Source organism: Sinocyclocheilus rhinocerous, unplaced genomic scaffold (genome assembly GCF_001515625.1).
Source record: "Sinocyclocheilus rhinocerous isolate Xijiao unplaced genomic scaffold, SAMN03320098_v1.1 scaffold574, whole genome shotgun sequence".
NCBI lineage: Eukaryota > Metazoa > Chordata > Actinopteri > Cypriniformes > Cyprinidae > Sinocyclocheilus > Sinocyclocheilus rhinocerous.
The window spans coordinates 473466-493716 of record NW_015659919.1 but is presented as its reverse complement, the minus strand read 5'-3'; the positions used below and the strand labels follow the sequence as shown (position 1 = coordinate 493716).

The following is a 20251-nucleotide window of genomic DNA, read 5'->3' as shown; positions in this document are numbered from 1 at the left end:
GTAAAAAGAAAAAGGGTCAATCTTTTTCTCAATGTGTTTTTTTGAGATAAGAGTAGATAAGGTCTGATTCAAACCTTGAGCTCCTCGATCTGCTGTTTAACAGTGCTGAGGTCTGTCCCTACAGCTGGCATGTCACACAATTTGATCACAGCGTTGTCCAAGTAGTCAAACATGCCCTGAGGAGATATAAAGTGATAATTGTGAACACACAGTTGGCTTGACCAATCAGGGCAAATTCTGTGGTACCAATAGAGTGATAGACACCTGAAGAGCATCCTGGTACTGCACAGAGGCAGTCATGGCCTCTTCCAGTCTCTCCATTCTCTCTCTCCACGTGCGGTTCAAGCCTTCCCAGGCTGCATTCATCTAAGCGAAACAAAATGGAGATATTTTGTTTAAATGTGAGTGAAAAGGGCGTTCCCTACATTGCTCATCACTGTTCTACCCTCTTACCTCATCGATGGTCTTCTTGACCTCTGGTTTCTCAGTCTCTCCGCAGGCAAAGATGAGGTCAGCTCCAAGTGTTCGTACGATCTCCAGTTCTTCCCTCAGCCCATCTGTCTCTGCCTTAATGGCCTGAGTGTGAGACAAAAACATCATGACTACATTCTCTTGAGATCAACATCTTGACACAAGATTATGTAGTTTGATCTACTCTAAAACCCCATTAAGGAGAGTTTTATTAAAAATGTACAGGGCTATTCATACATAGGCTATTCACAGTATTTCTGCTGTAATAATGACAAAGCTGATTGCTTTCTAACTTTTTTTTTTTTAACAGAAACTGAACATTGAGCTTGCATTTTGTGATTTCAGAAGTTCAATTTTAATCTTACATTTTTTGATTTCAGAAGTTAAATTTTGCTCCAAGAATTTATTCTTTAATTATAAACAACAGTTATTAACGGGGAAATATGTTATTATATTATTCTTTATTATATTATAATATTACACAAGAAATAACTTTCAGTTTACACAGATTTTTTTAACAGTTCCCTTTGAATTTTGCTGATGTCCTCTAGTGGTTACAAACTGCTGATCTATACAGAGCTTCTTTAAGACATCCTACATCCAACAAACTAGTCAATTTTGAAAATATGTAGTTTTTGCACAGCTCCACTGAAAATTTGAATAAACCAAAAAAGATATCATGTCTTGCTAGTGACTCTACTTTTGGACTGACCTCTGCTGCCTCTATTTGTTGTTTTATAAGTGAAGGATCCACCCCTGGGTCCTCCAGATCTTTCACAATGTCCTGAGAGTCACGGAGTGTGCTCAGCAGAGCGGCCATGTCAGCCCAGAATTTTCCGGCGAGATCTAGAACATCCTGAAGTTTTCCTTCTCTCTCCTCTGCCCTCTGCCTGATCTCATCCCACAGAGAGCGCAGCCGCAAGAGTCGTGAATGCACCGCTGAGGATGGGAACAGATTACAGATTTAGCAAAACACATAGGATCAAGTGTTTCATACAACCATAAAGTTTCATTTCAGATTAAAGGTCTTTACCCTGGGCGGCAGGATCGTCATGTGGGGCACGACCGATGAGCTCTTCTCCTCGGGCACACAGGGCACTGAAAGATGGAAGGAGTTTGTCCAGTTCTAGTCCCGTTGCCCTGTGCTCCGCAAGTTGCTCCCGGATCTTCTCCACCTCAGCCGCCACTGGAGGAGGCTGCCACAAGCGTTGGACCGCACCCTCCAAAGTCTCCAACAGGGGGTCCATCTTATCATGGAACTGAATGGAGAGAAAGAAGACAACAATCAGAACAAATACAGGACACAAAAGTAACTGCAAAAGGACCAGGCCTAAGGAGGAGGGAAGATTTATCTCAGACACATGCTAAGGGGTAGAGGAAGTTGGCGCTAAATAAGGAATACTACGGAATACACCACAGAATACTGACACCTTCATCATGCATGGACACATCGGAAACCTGTATGCTACTTTTTTAAAGTGGAAAGAAATTAACTAATTTTTTACAATTTTGTACTAAAAGTTTTTAGGTTTAAATGGCTCGTATTAGGTGCATTGGTATTACACAGCACTTGTACACTATTATTCAGAAGTTTGGGGTCAGTAAGACTTCTTTTCTTCCTTTTCTTTGAAGGAAATATTTTTATTCAGCAATGATGCATTAAACTGATTAGTGACAGTAAAGACTACAATAATAATTCTACAAAAGATTTCTAAAACTTTCTATTCATCAAAGAACCTGAAAATGTTTTCTACAAAAATATTAAGCCGCATAACTATTTTCAAGACTGATAATAATAAGAAATGTTTATTGAGCACCAAATCAACATATTAGGGTGATTTCTGAAGAGTCATGTGACACCAAAAACTGGAGTAAAAATCTTATCAACCCCAAACTTTGGAACGGTAGAGCAAAAAAGTTAACTTTCAGTTATCTGTCTCATACATGAAGGCAAATCACTTTTTGCTAGTTGATCTAGATAAGAACCTTTGCTAAATACCTTAATGTAAATGATTAAGAATTTAATTGAAATATATATTTCATATTTTGCCCATCTTCTTTTACTAACAACTATCTATAGGTCAACTGAAGTAAGTTAAAACTAGTTTCAAAATATAAGTATATAAAACATTGTGGATTGAAGTATTCCTGAAAATTCTTGATTCTCAATCCAATACAGATGTTATATCAGTGGTTAAATCAGTGGGTGATGATGCTCTTACCTCTACCAGCTGAGGGAGTTGCAGAGAGCAGTGATGATGGAGGGATGGACACACACAGCACATCCACAAACAAGAGTGATGGGTAGACGGATGGACCAAACGGACATGGGAGGGAGAGGTGCAGGGATTGGGCAAGGGGAGAGTTGCAACAAGCAGGAATGGGGGAAGTTTAGGGAATACAGGATATGGAGAGGAGAGGGTGACAGGATATGAGGTACAGGGGTGGGACAGGTGGAGTCACAGTAAAGTAGAGTTTGAAGGGGTGGAGGTGGAGAAACAGTACAATGTGTTAATTCAACAGCATGCAACAGGCCAGCAGGAAGAATTAATAACACAAACATTAAGCCAAAATGCACCTGATGTCAGATGTCAGTGATGTTATTTTAAAAAATGCCTTAGTCCGAAACAATGGGTAAAATAAAGGTGATGCGTGTCATTAAAATAGCTTGAATATACAAAATGAGTTGATATTGTGCTGTATAATGCTGAACTGTGGGCTGTAACAACCTTTAAATAAATCACAAGCTGGGCAGCAGTCCAAAATAAGCATGCTAACATTTTGCAGAAAATACCTGGACAGACTGTGACACTGCTTCATCCAGTGCTGTGGCTCGACCTTTGACCTCCTCTTTGATGCTGAGGTAACGTCTATCTGCTTCATTATAACGTTGTCTTACTGTTGCCCCTTCCTGGGTGCTCAGTTCTGCCAGCTGCGGGCCGATCTTTAGCAGTTTATCTATGTGAGGCTTATGCTCAGCGATGGACTCTCTCAGAAGCTAGGAAGGAAGACATATAAAACATGTTATGTAATGTCAATATATATATTACATGAAATAAAAAATGTTTTGTGGATTTGTGATTTTTGTGGTTCTTAGTCCATGTCTAATAATAAAGTTCTCCTGGGAAGTACATATTTATGAGTTTGGGAACCTCCTGGTTGTATTTTTGCTTTTTTATATTCAGTTCATGAAGATGCTGTAAATTGAATTGTTATATATTGTAATTGCACAATACATTAGATTTTGTGCATGCAAGATAGATACTTTAATTGTAAATGAAAAAATACATTACTTTTAACAAATGTACTATTAATACAGATGCTGCATTCACTGTGTCTAACATGTTTTCTCAATGACACACCCCAAACTCTGGATTTTAGAAAATCCAAAGAAAATCCTCACTTGTAATTTAGACTGTGGAGACATTCATATGCGTTCAACACATAAATACGATCTTTCCGACATGACTTGAATGCATCATATAGCCACAAAGGAGCAAAATGGACTCAAGTCCTTTGTCTGCATACTGCCCACTCACCCTCATCTGGTCTTGCTGTTGTCTGAGTGCTTCTGTGTCGATGGCAGGAGGGGGTAACTGGGTAATCAGAGTCTCTGTCTCGCCCAGCCAGGGTTCAAGTTCCTCATACGTCTCCCAGAACCGCGCTACTAGCACCTGAGCCTGCTCTAGAGCTGAGAAGCGCTCAGCATGACTCTGAGTTACTGCTTCATAACGAGCACTTAAAGAGTCCGTCTTCACCTACAGGAGGAAGCAGAAAGAGGTTTTATCGGGTCAACCAAATGAATCTTTAGAGACTGAAACAACAAGCTGGCACTGTTGTTTGTCCCAAACATGACTCGACAAATCAAATCTCCACCAGAAAATGCATGAGTCACATCAATTCAATTTTCCTGATCTAACCTTTCGCAGAGGAATAATTACATGGCTTATTCTGACCCCTCTCTCTCTCTTCTTTATTTTGTCTCTAACCTTCAAAGCCTCTCTCTGTTGTTCGCTGCAGCTCTCCAGGATGTCCTCTCGTGTCTTAAGGAGTTGGTCCACGGTGTCTTTGTGACGGATGATGTCGATGTTAAAGGCTCTCTGCACCTGGAGCTGAGCCATAGTCACATCAGGCTCCAGACTCAGAGGCCCCAGAGATGCCAACTTCCTCTCGGTCTCTCCGACCCAGGTCAGCTCTGCATCGACTGCCTCCTCATACTGAAACAATAACACACAAATACACTGTCAAAAAAAAAAAAAGAAGTATGATGAAAATATTTACAAATTCAAGAAGGCAACATGGACAGAGGATCCTAAATCAAACTTTGCTTAAGCAACAACTTATGTTAAATATTTATAATATTGATAATATTTTAAAATGTATGTTAAAGCTGCAAATGTACTTATTATTTTGGACTCACTTTATTTTAATGTACAATTCTCACCATTAACAAATCATTAACTATGACTTTTGCCTCAATAAACTCCTAATTTGCTGCTTATTAATAGTTAGTAAGGTAGTTGTTAAATATTCATGCTAATAGACAACTAGAACTGGTCCCTATACTAAAGTGTTACATATATGTGCTTTATAAGTATTAATTAACAGTCAATATGTTATTGATAGGTGTGCTACTAAGCAACTAGTTAATAGTGAGAATTGGTTCCTATACTAAAGTGTTACCATTATTTTTTATTTATTTATTATAACAATTTATATGTACTTTAAAGTATTACATCATTCTAAAAAGAAAAAAAAAGACATATTGTAAAAGAATGATATAAAATTAAAATTGAATTTTCTAAAAGAAAATACTAATGCCTGCAAGGTATGGAAAGAATAAAGTTACATTTTAAGTAAGTTTAGGTTTTGGCTGTGTTGATCATACATATATATATGTACAGTATTTGCTGCAGTACCTGCTGTGACCGTTGGATGGCAGCCTGCACTAACTGCACTCTCTGTGTGATGGTCTCTTGGGCTTGGCGGTAACGCTGATTGGCATCGGCGACCAGGCGGTCCAGGCCTTCTCGTGCACGCCAGGGTACCAGATCCAGTAAAGCACTGCCCACCTCATTCACTGTGTCCAGAACTAACCTCTTCTCAGCAGACACGCACTTCAGCTCCTGAGCCAAACATACACACAATATAAAACAATTAATTCACAGAAGGCATAAAAATATTGTAAAAAAAATTTTTTTGGTTTAGCAAAAACAAAAAGTAAAAAGTGATTCATGAGTACTTAAAAAAAGATAGACATCCTCACCCTCTGTCTGTCCTGATAGGCTGGTGTTGTGTCTGGCTCAATGTTGTTAAGCTCCGCCTCCACGCTATCCAACCATTGGCTGATGTCATCGTGTGAGCTTGCAAATCGCGTGGCCAACTGAAGGGCCTGTTCCAGAGTACGGAGGGCTTTGCTGCTGCCCGCTGTCATCTCTGCGTAGCGGCTTTTGATGCCATCTAGCTTCTCCTGTATCAACAGGACCTCCTCACCTGTCACAGAGATCCAACATGATCACAGTCAAAGCAGGAATTTGTTGATACACCAATGAACACAGAGGCTGGATGGAAAAGTACCAGTGGTTTGTTTAAGCAGAGCCTGTCCATTCTTAATGGCCTGGTCCACTGTCTTCTTCCTGCTGATAATCTCTTCATTAAGAGCCTGTAGGGAACCAGCAGTAGAAACATTAACTCTGAACATAATTCACAGGGATATTATATAAAATAAAACAGAATTAATCAAATAAAATACACTGCATTGGTATATGCAATTCATTTTATTATTTAATCAGAATATCACGTAATTCATTTTAATTGAATTACAGATCTAGTATAGCTGACCTTACTGAGTGACATTTTTTTTTTAGGAAATATTCATATTCTTTAAACTGACTTATACGGTATTGTTGATCCTGGGCAGCTATGACCTTCAGAATCATACCAGTGTGTGTTTGTGTTGCTGCTCTAGTAGCTCCGGCTGATAACTCTGCACTGAGACCTCGGCCAGTCTCTGGGCCACCTCAGCTAGCCAGTTAAGAACTTCCACCTCTTCCTCTCCAAATAGCTGTGCATTGGCCAGGGCCTGCTCCAGCATGACCTCTCTCCGACTGCACCAATCGTGCAGCTCCGTGTGCCCGTTGCGCACTGCCGCCACACGTTCACCCAGCCAATCACGATCAGCCGCACAGCTGAGTGGGTGCAGTGATTGACTGAGAGTCTCAAGATGGTTTACATCATTCTCCCGAGAGGATACCTCCTCTTGGAGAGCCTGGGATTATAGCCCAGAGTAAAGAGGAGACATGATTGAATGAGTAGAAGGAGAAAAAAAAAAAAGACAAGGCAAACATAAACAAACATGACAATGCAGAATAATGACAAATCATAATTAACTGATGTGAGCAAAAAATAATATGTGAATCAACACAAGATGAGATGGAAACACAAAATCATGATGAAATTAAACTGCACAAGGAAAGGATGTGGGCAGGATCACGACCCGAATTGTGTGCCTTCTTAGATAACTGCACTCCTACTAGTCCATTTAAAACCACAGGAGACTGACAATCTGTTCTCTCCTCTGCATCTCTAGTCAGTCTAATGATGCTTGACACTTTGAAAATCGCTTGCTAAAATGACAGATCTTGGTTCGGCAGCAACAATTCTGGCAACAGACTCCTAGGATACATCTCTCCCAGGTTCTGTGTATACTCTACCTTGTGCCTTACAATCTGCTGTGTGATTTTGGAGGTCTGGGTTCCCATTGGCTCAGAGGAGCTCAGGCGTCTCTCTGTTGCACTCAACCACTCACCGAGCGGCTCCACTGCCTCGTGGAACTGCAGCGCCAACACCTGCAGCTCCTCTAGCTGCTGCTGCCTGAGGACATGAGGTGAGGAGGAAATCTGTGTTATATTCTTATGACTACTCTGTTTTTATGGCCTTGTAAAGCAACCAAGTGATTGAGTTCTGAGTAAGAGATTCGATTAAGAGATTTTATGGCTGTGTCTGGGTGTCCATATTGCTCTGATTATGGAGTTTACCTGGCGCTGGCCTTTTCCAGCAGATTTGTCCATCTCTCTCCTAGGCTCTTAAGATGTTTCTGGATTTTGTATCTATCTTGTGTCTCAGCCGTAGCAGCGATACGCTCTCCTTCTGCCCTGATCATCTCTACCGTCCCACGGCGGTCATCCAGCAACCGTTGCAGCAGCTAGGAATAATATGGAACCTCAATTAATTAAATTACATTTCTTAATTTTTTTAATCTAGCATGATAAATTATTCCAATAAGTCTGATACGAAATCAAGGGATCACAAAGTTTTTCAACTAAAGTTCCTTTTAAACCATTATTGATTTTTTGTCACAAAATAGATCATTTCCAAAAACTTTAATATAATAATAATTTTTGGTTTTACTGGAGTATTTTAAAAACTGATTACATTAAAATTTGATTAAAATCTAACCTTCTGCTCCTGAATTTGTGCCTTGACCACACGGTACTCAGCAGACGGAGGTTTCTGATTGGCTATAAGCTCCTCTGTGTCACTCAGCCAGCTCAAGAGTGGCTCCAGAGCATCTTGGAACTTCCCACAATGCAACAGGGCCTCCTGCAGCTGTGCGATTCTTTCAGCAACCTGTGAATTAAAAAAATAAATAAAAATAAATAATAATAAAAATAATATTTAATTAATCCATTTCTATCAGTCAACTAAAAAGAAAGGCTAAAAATTGATGCAAGCTTACCCTCTTGTTGAGGGAGTTCCAGCACAGGTTGGTGGTCTCCAAGTCATGTTCCAGGGCCTGAGTGTCAGTGTGTTTGGCTGCACTCTGGATAAGACCTTGACCCACAGCGTTGACATGTTGTAGTTTGGGCTGAATGCTGTCTATCTGCTCCCTTTCTATGGCCTAAAGAGCGAACGAAAGAGAGAGAACAAATGACTTGAGTATATTACTGGACACTTGTTCTGCTACTGGACATGTGATATGATAGAATGCGTCTAAACAGGTCAAGGCTGTACAAACACAACAACATGATAATGGTGGCATGGCCATTTATAAATGGGGAAGCAGTTTTCAGCCCCCACACATTAACTGAAATTAAATACAGTGCCTTGGCAGCAACACTGTACAGCTTTATTTCCCCAACAGCCCAACACTACAGCTCTGACAGAATAGCCAGCACAGTGGTTCACCACATACAGGTTGCCAAATACCCCTGACCAACGCCATGACCAGCAGTTACCAAAGTCAATATTAAATCCATTTTAATTTTGTAATGTGACTTATCTCAAAGGGGATTGTACAATTTCACTACTCTCGGCACTAGGGAGGGATGCATATTATGCACCATTATTTAAATTCTATTCTATACCATTAAAGTCCGTAATTATTTTCATTTTCATGGCTGCTATTAAAATTATACTATAGGTGCGTCCGGAATCACATTTTGTCTGAATACTTTCTGCAATAAATGAAGAATGAAGTTCACAACCAATAAAAAAGTATATAGCATCATGAATGAAATTCTAAAGTACTACATCCGATATGTTGGCTTTGTTATGTGACCTATGCCCTCAGTTCCATTGCATTTTAAATGTAAATTTAGGCATCCCAACATATAATGTACATTATGAAAAAATTGATTTAATTTCAAGATAAAGAATACAATTTAACAGTGTAACTGAAATATTAGTTTTGAAAGATTAACTTTGAGCGTTAGATGATGGCAAAGGTAATCATATAAAGCTAAGGGAAATCCTAAATCCTGAATCCACTGCGTGTGAGTGTGTGTTCGTTTGTTTGCAGCTGCCTTGTGGCGAGGGGCTTCATTCCTGCTTCAAACAGGATGTCTGTCGGCCTCAAAACAATGAACCACAGCTTCAACCTGCTCCACCCTCTTGTCGACAGTATATGTGACTGTGAGAATGTACGTGTCTATGCAACGAAGAGAGTGTTTGGTCCCCTTTTGTCTCTCTATATCCTGTCTAACATTATCCTGAATCCATCATCTAGGCCTCCTCCTTATCCTCAGTGTGTATACTTGGAGCCATTTCTCATTTTTAATCCTGATCATTCATCACATGTGGCACTTTTCACCCAGCAGCACAGAAATAACACCATTCATCTGCATCTGTGGCACAACTCGTGTGGCCAAATCAAAGGGAAAGCTGTTAATTATTTCATAGACAATTATATATCTATATTATATATGCTACGACCAACAATTCACAACAGGAAGAGAGGAAATTTAGTTTGTCAGAACTCTGAAATCTAAACAAAGATGCTCACGTCCACATGTAAGTAGGACGTAGCTATACATATCCATACAACAGAAAGAGGTCAGTGCAAACAAGAATCTCTCCTCTCCTTACTCATTCTCTCAGAGAGCATTTGACTCTTGTAATGCAGGCCTCTGGAAAATATCTAGGATGCCTGTCATTCCACTCAAACGCTCTCGACCAATCTGGCCAGCAGGCCGGTCACACACACACAGAGGAAATTTAGTTTGTCAGAACTCTGAAATCTAAACAAAGATGCTCACGTCCACATGTAAGTAGGACGTAGCTATACATATCCATACAACAGAAAGAGGTCAGTGCAAACAAGAATCTCTCCTCTCCTTACTCATTCTCTCAGAGAGCATTTGACTCTTGTAATGCAGGCCTCTGGAAAATATCTAGGATGCCTGTCATTCCACTCAAACGCTCTCGACCAATCTGGCCAGCCGGTCACACACACACACACACACACACACACACACACACGAGAGACCGCTTCACACGTATCTCTCCAGCACTCTGTTTCTTTTGTCACCAAACTTTCAACTCTTTTGTTTCTCACTCAAACCCCCACAGATCACTTTTAGCTACTGGCAGTATTCCATCCTACCGCCAACCCATAACATCACTGCCATTGGAGTCTTTTGTTTCTCTCCCTTCAGTTCAAACCACAACTCCATACTGCCCATATGCCCAGATTTTAGTAAAGAAAATATTATAATAGCTGGCTAGGCTATATCCCCCACACTATGTCCTGATTTTCGCTGAGCTTTCTAAACCTTGTTCTGTTTCTGAAAGCATCAAGAGAAATTATTCTCATTCAATTTTTGCTTAAGGCAAGATAAAATCAATCAGACTAAATTATAGTACCAGTCAAAAGTTTGGACACACCCAAATGAATTTATGTTTTTCATTATCTCAAAGGCCTTTTGAGACTTAAGTTGTGCTTATGTATGAATTTCATACAAAACAGTTGAGTTTTTTAATGAATGACTCAATGTTATAAACACCATTTGGTTACTGCATATTTCCCATAATTCCATTTGCATTATTTCATAATTTGGATGGCTTTATTACTATTTTGAAGTGCCTTTTGTCTGGTACTGTATTTGAAATTTCTGTGTTGCTGAATGGAAAAAAAAATGCATGCATGTTACAATGCTAGACATAATGTAGGCTACACTTCGTGAATGATTTAATGGAAACTTCAAGGTATTTGTTATGTTCGACAAATATAGCATAGGCAGAATCAAGGCATGGAATTTGCTCTTCAAAGCATAATACTCAAAGCATACAATAAGAAATGTAAGGCTATAAATGTCTAAAAACAGCAAAAAACAAATAAAAGTCTATCTTGTCTTGAGGGACAAGTGGAGAAAATAGATGTAAAATTTCTGGACATCCCAGGAAATCACAGGAATATGATTTCTCTCGAATCAATCAAAACATAGTCATTAGCAAATTTCTTGTTCTATAGAGACTTTCCAAAACTCTCTCTCCAGTCCTACTCTTCCTGTCTTTGCTTTCACCTCCTGTGCTTTTCCAGGCCTCGCAGTTCCTTGTCTTTATCTCTGCTTCCTTTTCAAAGGACTTCGGATGACTTCATTTTATCTGGCCCAAATGTTCTAACAAGGATATAATTCACAATGTTCCATTAATAATTACTGAGCAAATGATGTTAAAAACATAGTCAATGAGTTCGCAGCATAAGTGACTGCTTTGTTATGGCTGTCGTTGTGCAGACGGGGCTGCAGGGTTTGTTCAAACTCTTTTGTTTGCAACAGTCTTTTATCACAGGTGTTTCCTGCACACTGTCTTTCACTGGCATCATTATCCAAACAATCAAATATACCCGCTGTTACCATACGACATAACATCAGTGCTCACTCCCTCCCTGATTGCTCTTCCCTTTCCACTGTGCATATCAGTTGGTGCGTTTGTTTACCTGACCGTCTTTAAAACTCTACCCTGGACAGACTCTAAATTGATTGTGGGTTTCAGATGTTACGTCAGACGTTTCTTCTGACGCCTCATGCAGCTCATATTTTGAGTACTACCAGGTGTTCTGCCATAGAGACTCTTTGTTCATTCATGATCAGGCTGTTGCAAAATCTTCTAACTTTGCCCTCTAAATTAGCCTCCATTGCAAGTGTGCAATTTCACTGGAGACGGCCCGTAACGGAGAGCTGCTCCAAAAGATTACAAAGATCTTTCCCGAGGTCTGTGGTTGACTCCCTCGGCTTCGAGCATTACGGGGGTGAGAGTCTGGCCTTGCACTGATAGGACTGACATGCCCTTATCATCTATTTACATTTCTAACAACTTTATACAGTGTTTGTGTGTTACTGGCAATTGTGGCTCCTCTTTTAGAGGCTGATGTTTATTTCTCACTTCCTTATCTCAATTGCAGTACCATCAGACTGCAGGAGGGGGATTTTAAGTTTGTCTGGCACTGGATGACAGCCACCTCTCAAATCAGTCATTTTGTTCTGCTCTTTGAATTTTTCAATCCCAACTGAGTTTAAATATCGTTTGCTAGCTGATCCTGTTCAGTCCCTCAGTTGCTATAATCCTCTCTACCCAAATCCAGCCTGACAGGGTTCCTGCATCTGATTACATCTGAAGGGACGGGGAGTTTTGAGAGTGACCATGCAGAAAGACAGATTTGGCCAAGGCTGAGGGTCAAATGAGATGTGGACGACCAGTCAGACTGATAGAGACAGTAATGCAATAACTATCCCAGTGAGCTTAAGAACTAACAGGCAGTCTCTCGGCCACCCGCCACTGTCACTGTGAAACAGAGCAGACACAGGCCTCGTCACGGCAGCCGAGAGAGAATGTCAAGCGCACACTCGCATTATGTCAAGAAATCGAACATGTATTTATAAAAAAAACATTCCTGTCTGTTTTTTGACTCCTAAATCTCTTTCAAATACATACACGGTGTGCTCACTTAGACAAAGCAGTGCTCAAACAGGCAGAAAAAGCAAACCCATGCAAATGTGTGCACAAATCCATTTGCCTGTAACCAAACACACAAACGTTCACTAGGGTTTGAATACTTTGGAGAAAGCATGCTTTTTAACTCAGCGAGCATGTTTGTGTTCATGTGATCATCACTGCAATAGACAAACAATCCCAGGATACATAAACATATCATGCAAAGCTATCCTCTTCCAGTGTTGCCAAGTCCGCGGTTTTCCCGCGAAATTGGGCTGCTTTAACACTGTTGCCGCGGGTTGTTTTTCATGTCCGCGGGTTGAAAAACGACCCCATTAACGTGATATTTAGCCCCTGGAATGCGAATTTTACCAGGGGAACCCCGCCAAAACATGGGTATTTTATCCTCGAAACGCGATTTTTAACGGGGGACCCCCTCGAAATGCGTTTGGGCGGGTTTTGTTGTGAAAACCTGGCAACCTCTTCTTAAAAGCAGTGGCGACCTCAAGAGGAGGAAACACATCAAACTAACAAAACACCCCGAGGAAGATCCTGAAACACACCAGCAAACCCTAAAACAGACAACAGTTTACAGATGTTTTTCAGTGGCAGCAGAACCGACTAAACTTTTGAGTGAAACTTGTTTATTTTTTTCATACTTTTATTACTTGTGGGAAAACTTGAAACACTTTTAAATAAGTATAAAGAATGGCATTGGTTTTGTACATTTAATTTTTGTTTAACGTTATTAATAAAAATGTTGTTCAATTAGCATGTTTTTGTGTTTTGCTTTGGTACCGAAATTGGTACCGAGAACCGTGGATTTTCACTGGTATTGGTACCGAATACTGAAATTTTGGTACCGTGACAACACTAATGCACTCAAAAGTTTTCTACCTATATAGACACCTGGAATCCTTCCAGACTATAGTAATTATGTGTATTAACACTTACAAACATGAATTAACCAGTCATTCAAAAGAAGACTGTGCTTGGATCTCCATGAACAAAAACACACACACATCCCTTCAATCTAAACACAAACACCCTCTTACAGACCGGAAGGATCAATGCTGAAATATGCTGGAAGATTAACCCATTCACTAGTATTTTGATCATACAATATTGTGCACCTTTGTAGTGTAAAATAGCACTAAAAGTGCAGCAGGGTAAATTTGAGTTTATTCTCAAGACAGCACAAAAATTCAGCAGCACTTTCACTATGCATATGAAAATTTGGCTGATCCTTGACGCGATCACGGGCAGCGATACAAAGTTGAATCTATGCTAATTTGATCTTATATTTAATGTTTCTTAAAATATTGTAGATTTATGTAGCAAATAAGAATTGATAAAATTATAAAATATATACTGACACAAAGAACTTGTTAATGATCTTCCATTTTGTTCAAGGTAATTAAATTAACAGCTGTTCGATAACTGAAGAATATGTAGAAGTATGGTATTTGGCGTAAAAGCACCCCTGCTGTTGGGGCTAAAGGCACAATAATTAACATGATAATAAATAGCTGAAAGACTTTTCCATTGGTTGGCATGACATGAATTAATTTGGGTGTCCAATTTAGAGATAATCACCATAATAATGAAACCATAATATTAAAAAAATATTATATTAATCATACCATATAATAAAATATAATTTGTATTGTTACTACTTTAAAACTATTCCCAATAATTATGGGATCTCCTTCAAATGCTGTAAAAAGCTTTTAGAATCTTTAAATTTTAAAATACTTTTGCTGTATTTTTAAAATGAACATTTAAATGACAGTGTATGTATTGAACAATTAATTTACTTATCAAAAATAAACAGAAATTGTGTTTAAAAAGTAGTAACTTTTATTATATTATGCAAAACATATTACTTTAGCTATATTTGTATCAATACTGGGTGCCTTTTGCCCCATGCTGGTGAGTCTTTTACCCCAAATGTGGGGTTAAAGGACCCCCTTACCACCTCATACATTTTTTCATACAGATTTTTAAATGAAACAACGAATTTTCCTACAAAACGTGTTGCTCCATCAATGTTCAGTAAATTCAATAAACATTTTTTTCTGCAATCATACACTGGGAGTAGTGAAAAGCACAATTACCTTAAGATACCTTTAGCCCAACTGAACCCTATTATACAACTAGGACAACAATTACTGCAGCACTAAATTATGTTATTTCTCTGACTGAACACTACAGTGAACAACAACCACAAAGCTTTATGAGGTACAACAATCTTCAGGAAAAACCCCCAAGGACAACATAAGTAGACTTCACAGGGATATTGGTGAGGTCATTCTAAATCAGTGTATCTCAAACTATTTCAGGTCAACCTTAAACAATAAATTTGAGGAAGTTTTAAAAACATTTTTTTTACCTTTGTGTCCAAATCAAGGTCATGTTTTAGTGGTGAGTTTTCTTCCACAGAACTTGTTTCACTGGTGTCCTCACAGTCATTGTCACGTGATTCCACAGCCTCCTGAGAGCTTGCCTCATTCTCGCCCTCGTTAAAAAGGCCATGTAAAAGACCTGGCTCTAGTTGCTCCCACTGGTCTCTCCGTTGGTGCACAGGGTCTAAGCCTGATCCATCTGAGTCCCATTCACTATCCCCAGTCATTGATCCAAGTACAAAATCAACACCTGATCGGGTCTCCTCTGACTCAGAGTCCAAATCCTGACAGTCGTCACAGGCAGAGCCCCCCTCGGACACAAGCCGCTCAGGGGCTGCCAGGTAAACAAAACTATCGGAGGAGAGAAATGCCCCTTCCTCTGGCTCAGGGCAGCATTTTGGGACGGGGCTCGGAGGGGCTGATTCCACTGATGGAGATGAGGGGCAATCCTGAGGATACTGAGGTGGAGCAGCCACAGCTAAATAAACAAAACTGTCTGTTGCGACAAAAGCATCAGCATCTTTGCTGTCAAGTCCTGCTGTTCTTGACTCATGTTTAGTGGTCGACAGGGGCAGAGGGGAAGGTGGAGCAGATTCAATACTGATATTCGGAGAGTCTAACTGGGGGTATGAGGCGCTTGAATTTGGTGTACTTGTGGTTCCCTGAACAGCCTCTGTTACTTCCCACTCATGTAAAGATACCTCCTCTTGAACAAATACGTCCACAGAGACTGAAATCTCTTCTTTTTTCTCTGATTTTGAAGAAGCTCCCTCTTGGTCAGAGGTCATTTCCATAGTTACTTGAGCAGGCTCAGAGGAAACTGCATCCTCATGAGAGACAGTCTCATAGTTACTGTTCTTAACTTCCCTTTCTGCCTCATCTTTCAAGACAGAGCACTCTAGGGACTGTTGAATACTGTCCTCGATTTCCAACCCTTCTAAATCAGTCGTAAAGATGCTGAGATTCACATTACATTCAGCATCTGCATTCAAATTCTCTAAGGGGAGAAGTCCATGCTGTAAGGACATATGAATGTCAGATGTCTCATCTTGTTTCATTACCTCCTCATCCTCTTGCTGCTCCTGATCTGATGAAGCGCCACTGCCTAAATCTGAATCACTCTCTGGTTGCTCATAGCTCACAGTTTGAAATGCATCGGATGGCACAGTCCCATCTTGGTGTGAGGTTTGAATGCCACTGGATTCAGAATCTAAAGCATCTGCATCAACTATGTATGAAGTATAATCATCCTGATCATGATTATTACCCTCACTATTACAGGGAAGACAACTTTGCAGTTGGTCTGGGCTTTGGTCAATATCTTCAACCGAAAAACAGCTTTGTGTACTTTCTGTTAAATTTTGATTCATTTGTGTTACGCATGGCTCAGTTGGATCTGTGTGCTCTACGTGATCTGTGACATCATGTGCTGACATCACAGTGCAATCTTCATCATACAGCTCTTTGATGTCGCATTCATGTTTGGCATCAAATTGATCCATTTTCACCACAAGCAGGTTGTCAAAGGTATCTAAGTATTCAGAAGTATGAGAAAGATCCCTCTGCTCAGAAACAGTTGATTTGTTTGTGTACTCTTCCAAACACTGTCTTTCCAGCTCAAGAAAGAGTTCATCTGAACCTGCCTCTGAGCTGGGGCAGGGGGAAGCACTGGGGGCCTCTGAGCCTCCAAATCCTACAGGTGGCATCAAAAGGGGCCAGTGGCCTGAGGATGCAAGTTGTTGCGTCTCCCAGTCCTGTAATTGCGATTCCTCCTCTTCTACCTCCCAAGATATACCACTTGTTTCACTGCTCTCCAGTTTCAACACCACTTGCCAGTTTCTCTCCTCCATCTCTAGTCTCTCTTCCTCTTCTTTCTTTTCTTGCTCTCTATTAATCTCATCCTCCTCCTCCAACTCCTCCAAGATTCTGCGTTCATCTTCTTCAAAGCAAAGTTCTGAAGCGGTCTTTTCTCGTAGCCCACCAGTAGGAGGAGGCCAGCCCAATAAACCTTCCTCACCACCCTCTTGACTGATACAGGGAGACAGGGGCAACCCCCCATAATTAAGTTCCTCTCCTTCTTGCAGGAAAGGTGATGGAGGATCCAGCAGGTACAAAGATTCCTCATCACTCTCCTCACCAAGAACGGGGGGCAGTGGGGGCAGGATAGAAAGAACCCTCCCATGCCCCAGTGACCTTTTACGACCCCTCATACTACGGGGCCAGGTACGGGCTTTAGTGGGGGGACAAAATACCGGTTTTGGGGGTATTAACGGAGTGGTGTCTTGGTCGTGTTCCAGTAGGGGTGAGTCTCGCTCATTATCAGAGGTTTTAGCTGCCGTAGTATCCCAGTTTTGTGGTGGTTCTTCAGATATACTTCTAACACACATTGGGGCTTGGGTTTGTTTGCTCTGCTCGCTTCTCTTTCTCTCAGCCTGAGAGATACTAGGACTAGGTTGTGGAGAGTCTGAATGAGCAAAAGTAGTAGTCTCTGAGGGTGGCTGCTCTTTCGAGGGAGAAGACAGAGCAGTAGCCGGTTTGTGAGAGTGCAGCTGGAGGGGCTGTTTTTGTTTGAGCAGATGAGGAAGATGGAAAGGTATAGAGCTAACTGTGGGAGTGAAAGATGGAGAGCTGGAGACAGGTGGAGTTTGAGGACCTCCAGATGAGGCAGTGGAGAATGAGAAAGGTGGTGCCAAAGGTGTCGATGATGTAGAAGGAATAGAAGAGGCTAGTAAAGATGGTACAGGATGGAGAGGAGAGACTGGGATTCCAGCCCCAGACAGACGCTTCTCTCCACTCTCTCCTGGTGAAAGCTCTAAACGTTCTGCAAACTCAGGGTAAGTAGGGGGCATGAAAGCTTTCCAGGAGCGTCGATTTGGATTGTCCTTCTTGTCACTGCCCTGGTGCCGCCTTTTGGTCACAACAGCTGCCCCAACGGCAGCTGAATTTGATGCAGGAATGACCACTGCAGAGCCGACTCCTCCGACAGGTGACATACTCTGAGGGTCACTGGTGAGTTTCAGAGCATCAAAAATAACTCTTTCATCCAGCTTTTTCACACCTGCATCTGCATGCCCTCCCCGTGCAACAAATACTCCACCTATGTCAGCTCCCAATGTCCCATTGCTGGACAGCGTACTCCCCTCACCGCCCCCTGAGCCCAGAGTGCTGCGAGAAGGCTGGCTGAGCTTTGAGCCTTGATCAATCTGCTCATTGATGCGCATAGTATCGTAAATTGAGCGCTGGGGTACATAGCAGTCCTCAATGTATGCCTCCTCATCATCACCCTTCCCAAGGCACCTGGGGTTCTGCCGCAAGCAGTCCGGGCGGCTCAGAGGTTTTCCCATCCCAAACCACAGCGCCCTCAAGGGGCTGAGATGGGATGGTTACTATTCCACAAACAAAGCCTGCTGTGAGCAATAGTGAGGCTCTGAACTACTTTGATAGCTCACCCATGAGTCCTGTAATAAAAGCATATATGGTCATGCACTGAATTCTCAGTATACAATGCGTTACGATGCTTAACATCCAGCATAAATATCCGAGTAAGAAAAGGTACGAGCCCTCGATTCAGAGCTACATGGCGGCATCTGCACGTGCAATGCTGATAAGCATTCGAAGTGTCTCTTTTGCACAGACAACTCTTTGAAGTAACATATTAAATATTAAGAAAAATATACAAAAAGGCTGGTAAGTGTCTGAATCAGACATGCAAAATCCATAACAGGATAATAACATCCCTCATGGACAATATTCCTTTGTTTCCTTTATGAACCGCTGAGTCCTAAACCCTCAAAACAAGGGCAAAATCCAAAATCCTTTCCTTCCTTAGTGCTGCTTCCTCTTGACTCTCCTTCCCACTGCCACAACAGGAAAAATCAAAGCGGGGCTTCAGCTACTTTCACCATCTCCAAGAGCAGCAGCCAAAGCTGTATGAGGCTCCTTTTAAGGTGAGAACTCCACACTCTGTTACATAAAACTGAGTTCAGCAAAGAAAAACAAAAAGTGCCAGTCAAGAGATTTTGTCTCTCATCTCCCTTTTTCTTCTACGTACATAATGTAGTAGCCATAATTCCTTGGAAGTATTTCCAAAAACAAGGCATCTTGAAAAAAAATAATTTAAAAAATCACACTGTAAATTTACTTGAGAACACTAGATTATATTTAAAGAAACAGTCATAAAAACCGTAACGGACTCACGCTTCCGACAGTCCTACCAGTGTTCCAGTCGTGTATTCTTGATCAATTTCTGCTTCCTCTTTTTAATCCTATAACGAAGCATTAATAGAGCATGTCAGGAAGAGAAGCCATCTGTGCCTGAAATACCTCATCCTCCTCTTTTATCTAGTCCTCTTCAGCATACGGAGCACGAGGGATTGAAATCAATGAAATCCAACACTCTTTGTGACATGTTCATTTCATATTAAAAGTAAAAAAGATGTTCTTTGAACATGAAAAAATAAGAATTTCTTTTAGGGAATCCTTTCATCCAGAGCTTGGGGGAAAATCCAAGGGTCCAAAAGGTATCTGTGTCCAGGAAGGTTGAGGGTATGGAGATCCAATGAGTCCGGTGCAGCCGGGGAAAGAGTGGAGAGTCAGGAGACTGAATCCAGAAGGCAGAGACCCAGACAGAGCTTCATTCCAAGTGCTGCCTTGCACTTCAGGCACTGTGATTTCCAGACAATCCCCGGACACGCTCCCTTTCCCCTTATTTTCTTCTTTCAGTATTCCAAACACAAGAGCTTAGCTAGGCTCCACGCAAGCTCCTTGCTCTTCTTTTCTCTGATTTCTTCTTGTGCAGACTTTCTTTCTCATACAAGCTTTTCTCTGTGTCTGTTCTAAAGCCACCACACAGCTGAAATGGCTTGCAGCTGCTAAAAAAATCTCCCAGTTTTCCTCTCTCGTTCACTCCCCCCTTTCTCTCACACACTCTCAGTTCTCTTTTTTTCTCTTGCTCTCTCTCCCTCCTTTCTCTCCCTCTCTCTCTGTTTTTGTTTGAATCCAGCTCTGTTTGTTCTGTTTCCTGCTATGGTATTAAAACACAGAAAGTGGTCCAATCATGCCGGTTTCCCCTTCCAAAAAAACACACGAGACAAGGTTAGAGAAGTGAGCCCAAGATAAAGTGTGTGGGAGGAGGGGCCATGGAGTCAGTGGGAGTGACCAAT

General features: G+C 41.1%; 1 protein-coding gene across 1 annotated transcript in view; it reads right to left on the bottom strand.

Annotated features, from left to right (window-relative positions):
• Positions 1-20251, bottom strand: part of LOC107724266 (microtubule-actin cross-linking factor 1-like) — a 98768-nt gene that overhangs the window by 22387 nt on the left and 56130 nt on the right. The window contains exons 52-68 of the mRNA XM_016533108.1: positions 8210-8371; positions 7930-8100; positions 7509-7675; positions 7185-7344; positions 6413-6739; positions 6049-6133; positions 5738-5964; positions 5391-5597; positions 4461-4688; positions 4011-4229; positions 3266-3469; positions 2694-2702; positions 1505-1730; positions 1184-1410; positions 454-576; positions 265-366; positions 75-176 (exon numbers count right to left, since the gene is read on the bottom strand). Coding sequence (XP_016388594.1) covers positions 75-176; positions 265-366; positions 454-576; positions 1184-1410; positions 1505-1730; positions 2694-2702; positions 3266-3469; positions 4011-4229; positions 4461-4688; positions 5391-5597; positions 5738-5964; positions 6049-6133; positions 6413-6739; positions 7185-7344; positions 7509-7675; positions 7930-8100; positions 8210-8371 — 2946 coding nt within the window. The remainder of the gene's footprint in view (positions 1-74; positions 177-264; positions 367-453; positions 577-1183; positions 1411-1504; positions 1731-2693; positions 2703-3265; positions 3470-4010; positions 4230-4460; positions 4689-5390; positions 5598-5737; positions 5965-6048; positions 6134-6412; positions 6740-7184; positions 7345-7508; positions 7676-7929; positions 8101-8209; positions 8372-20251) is intronic.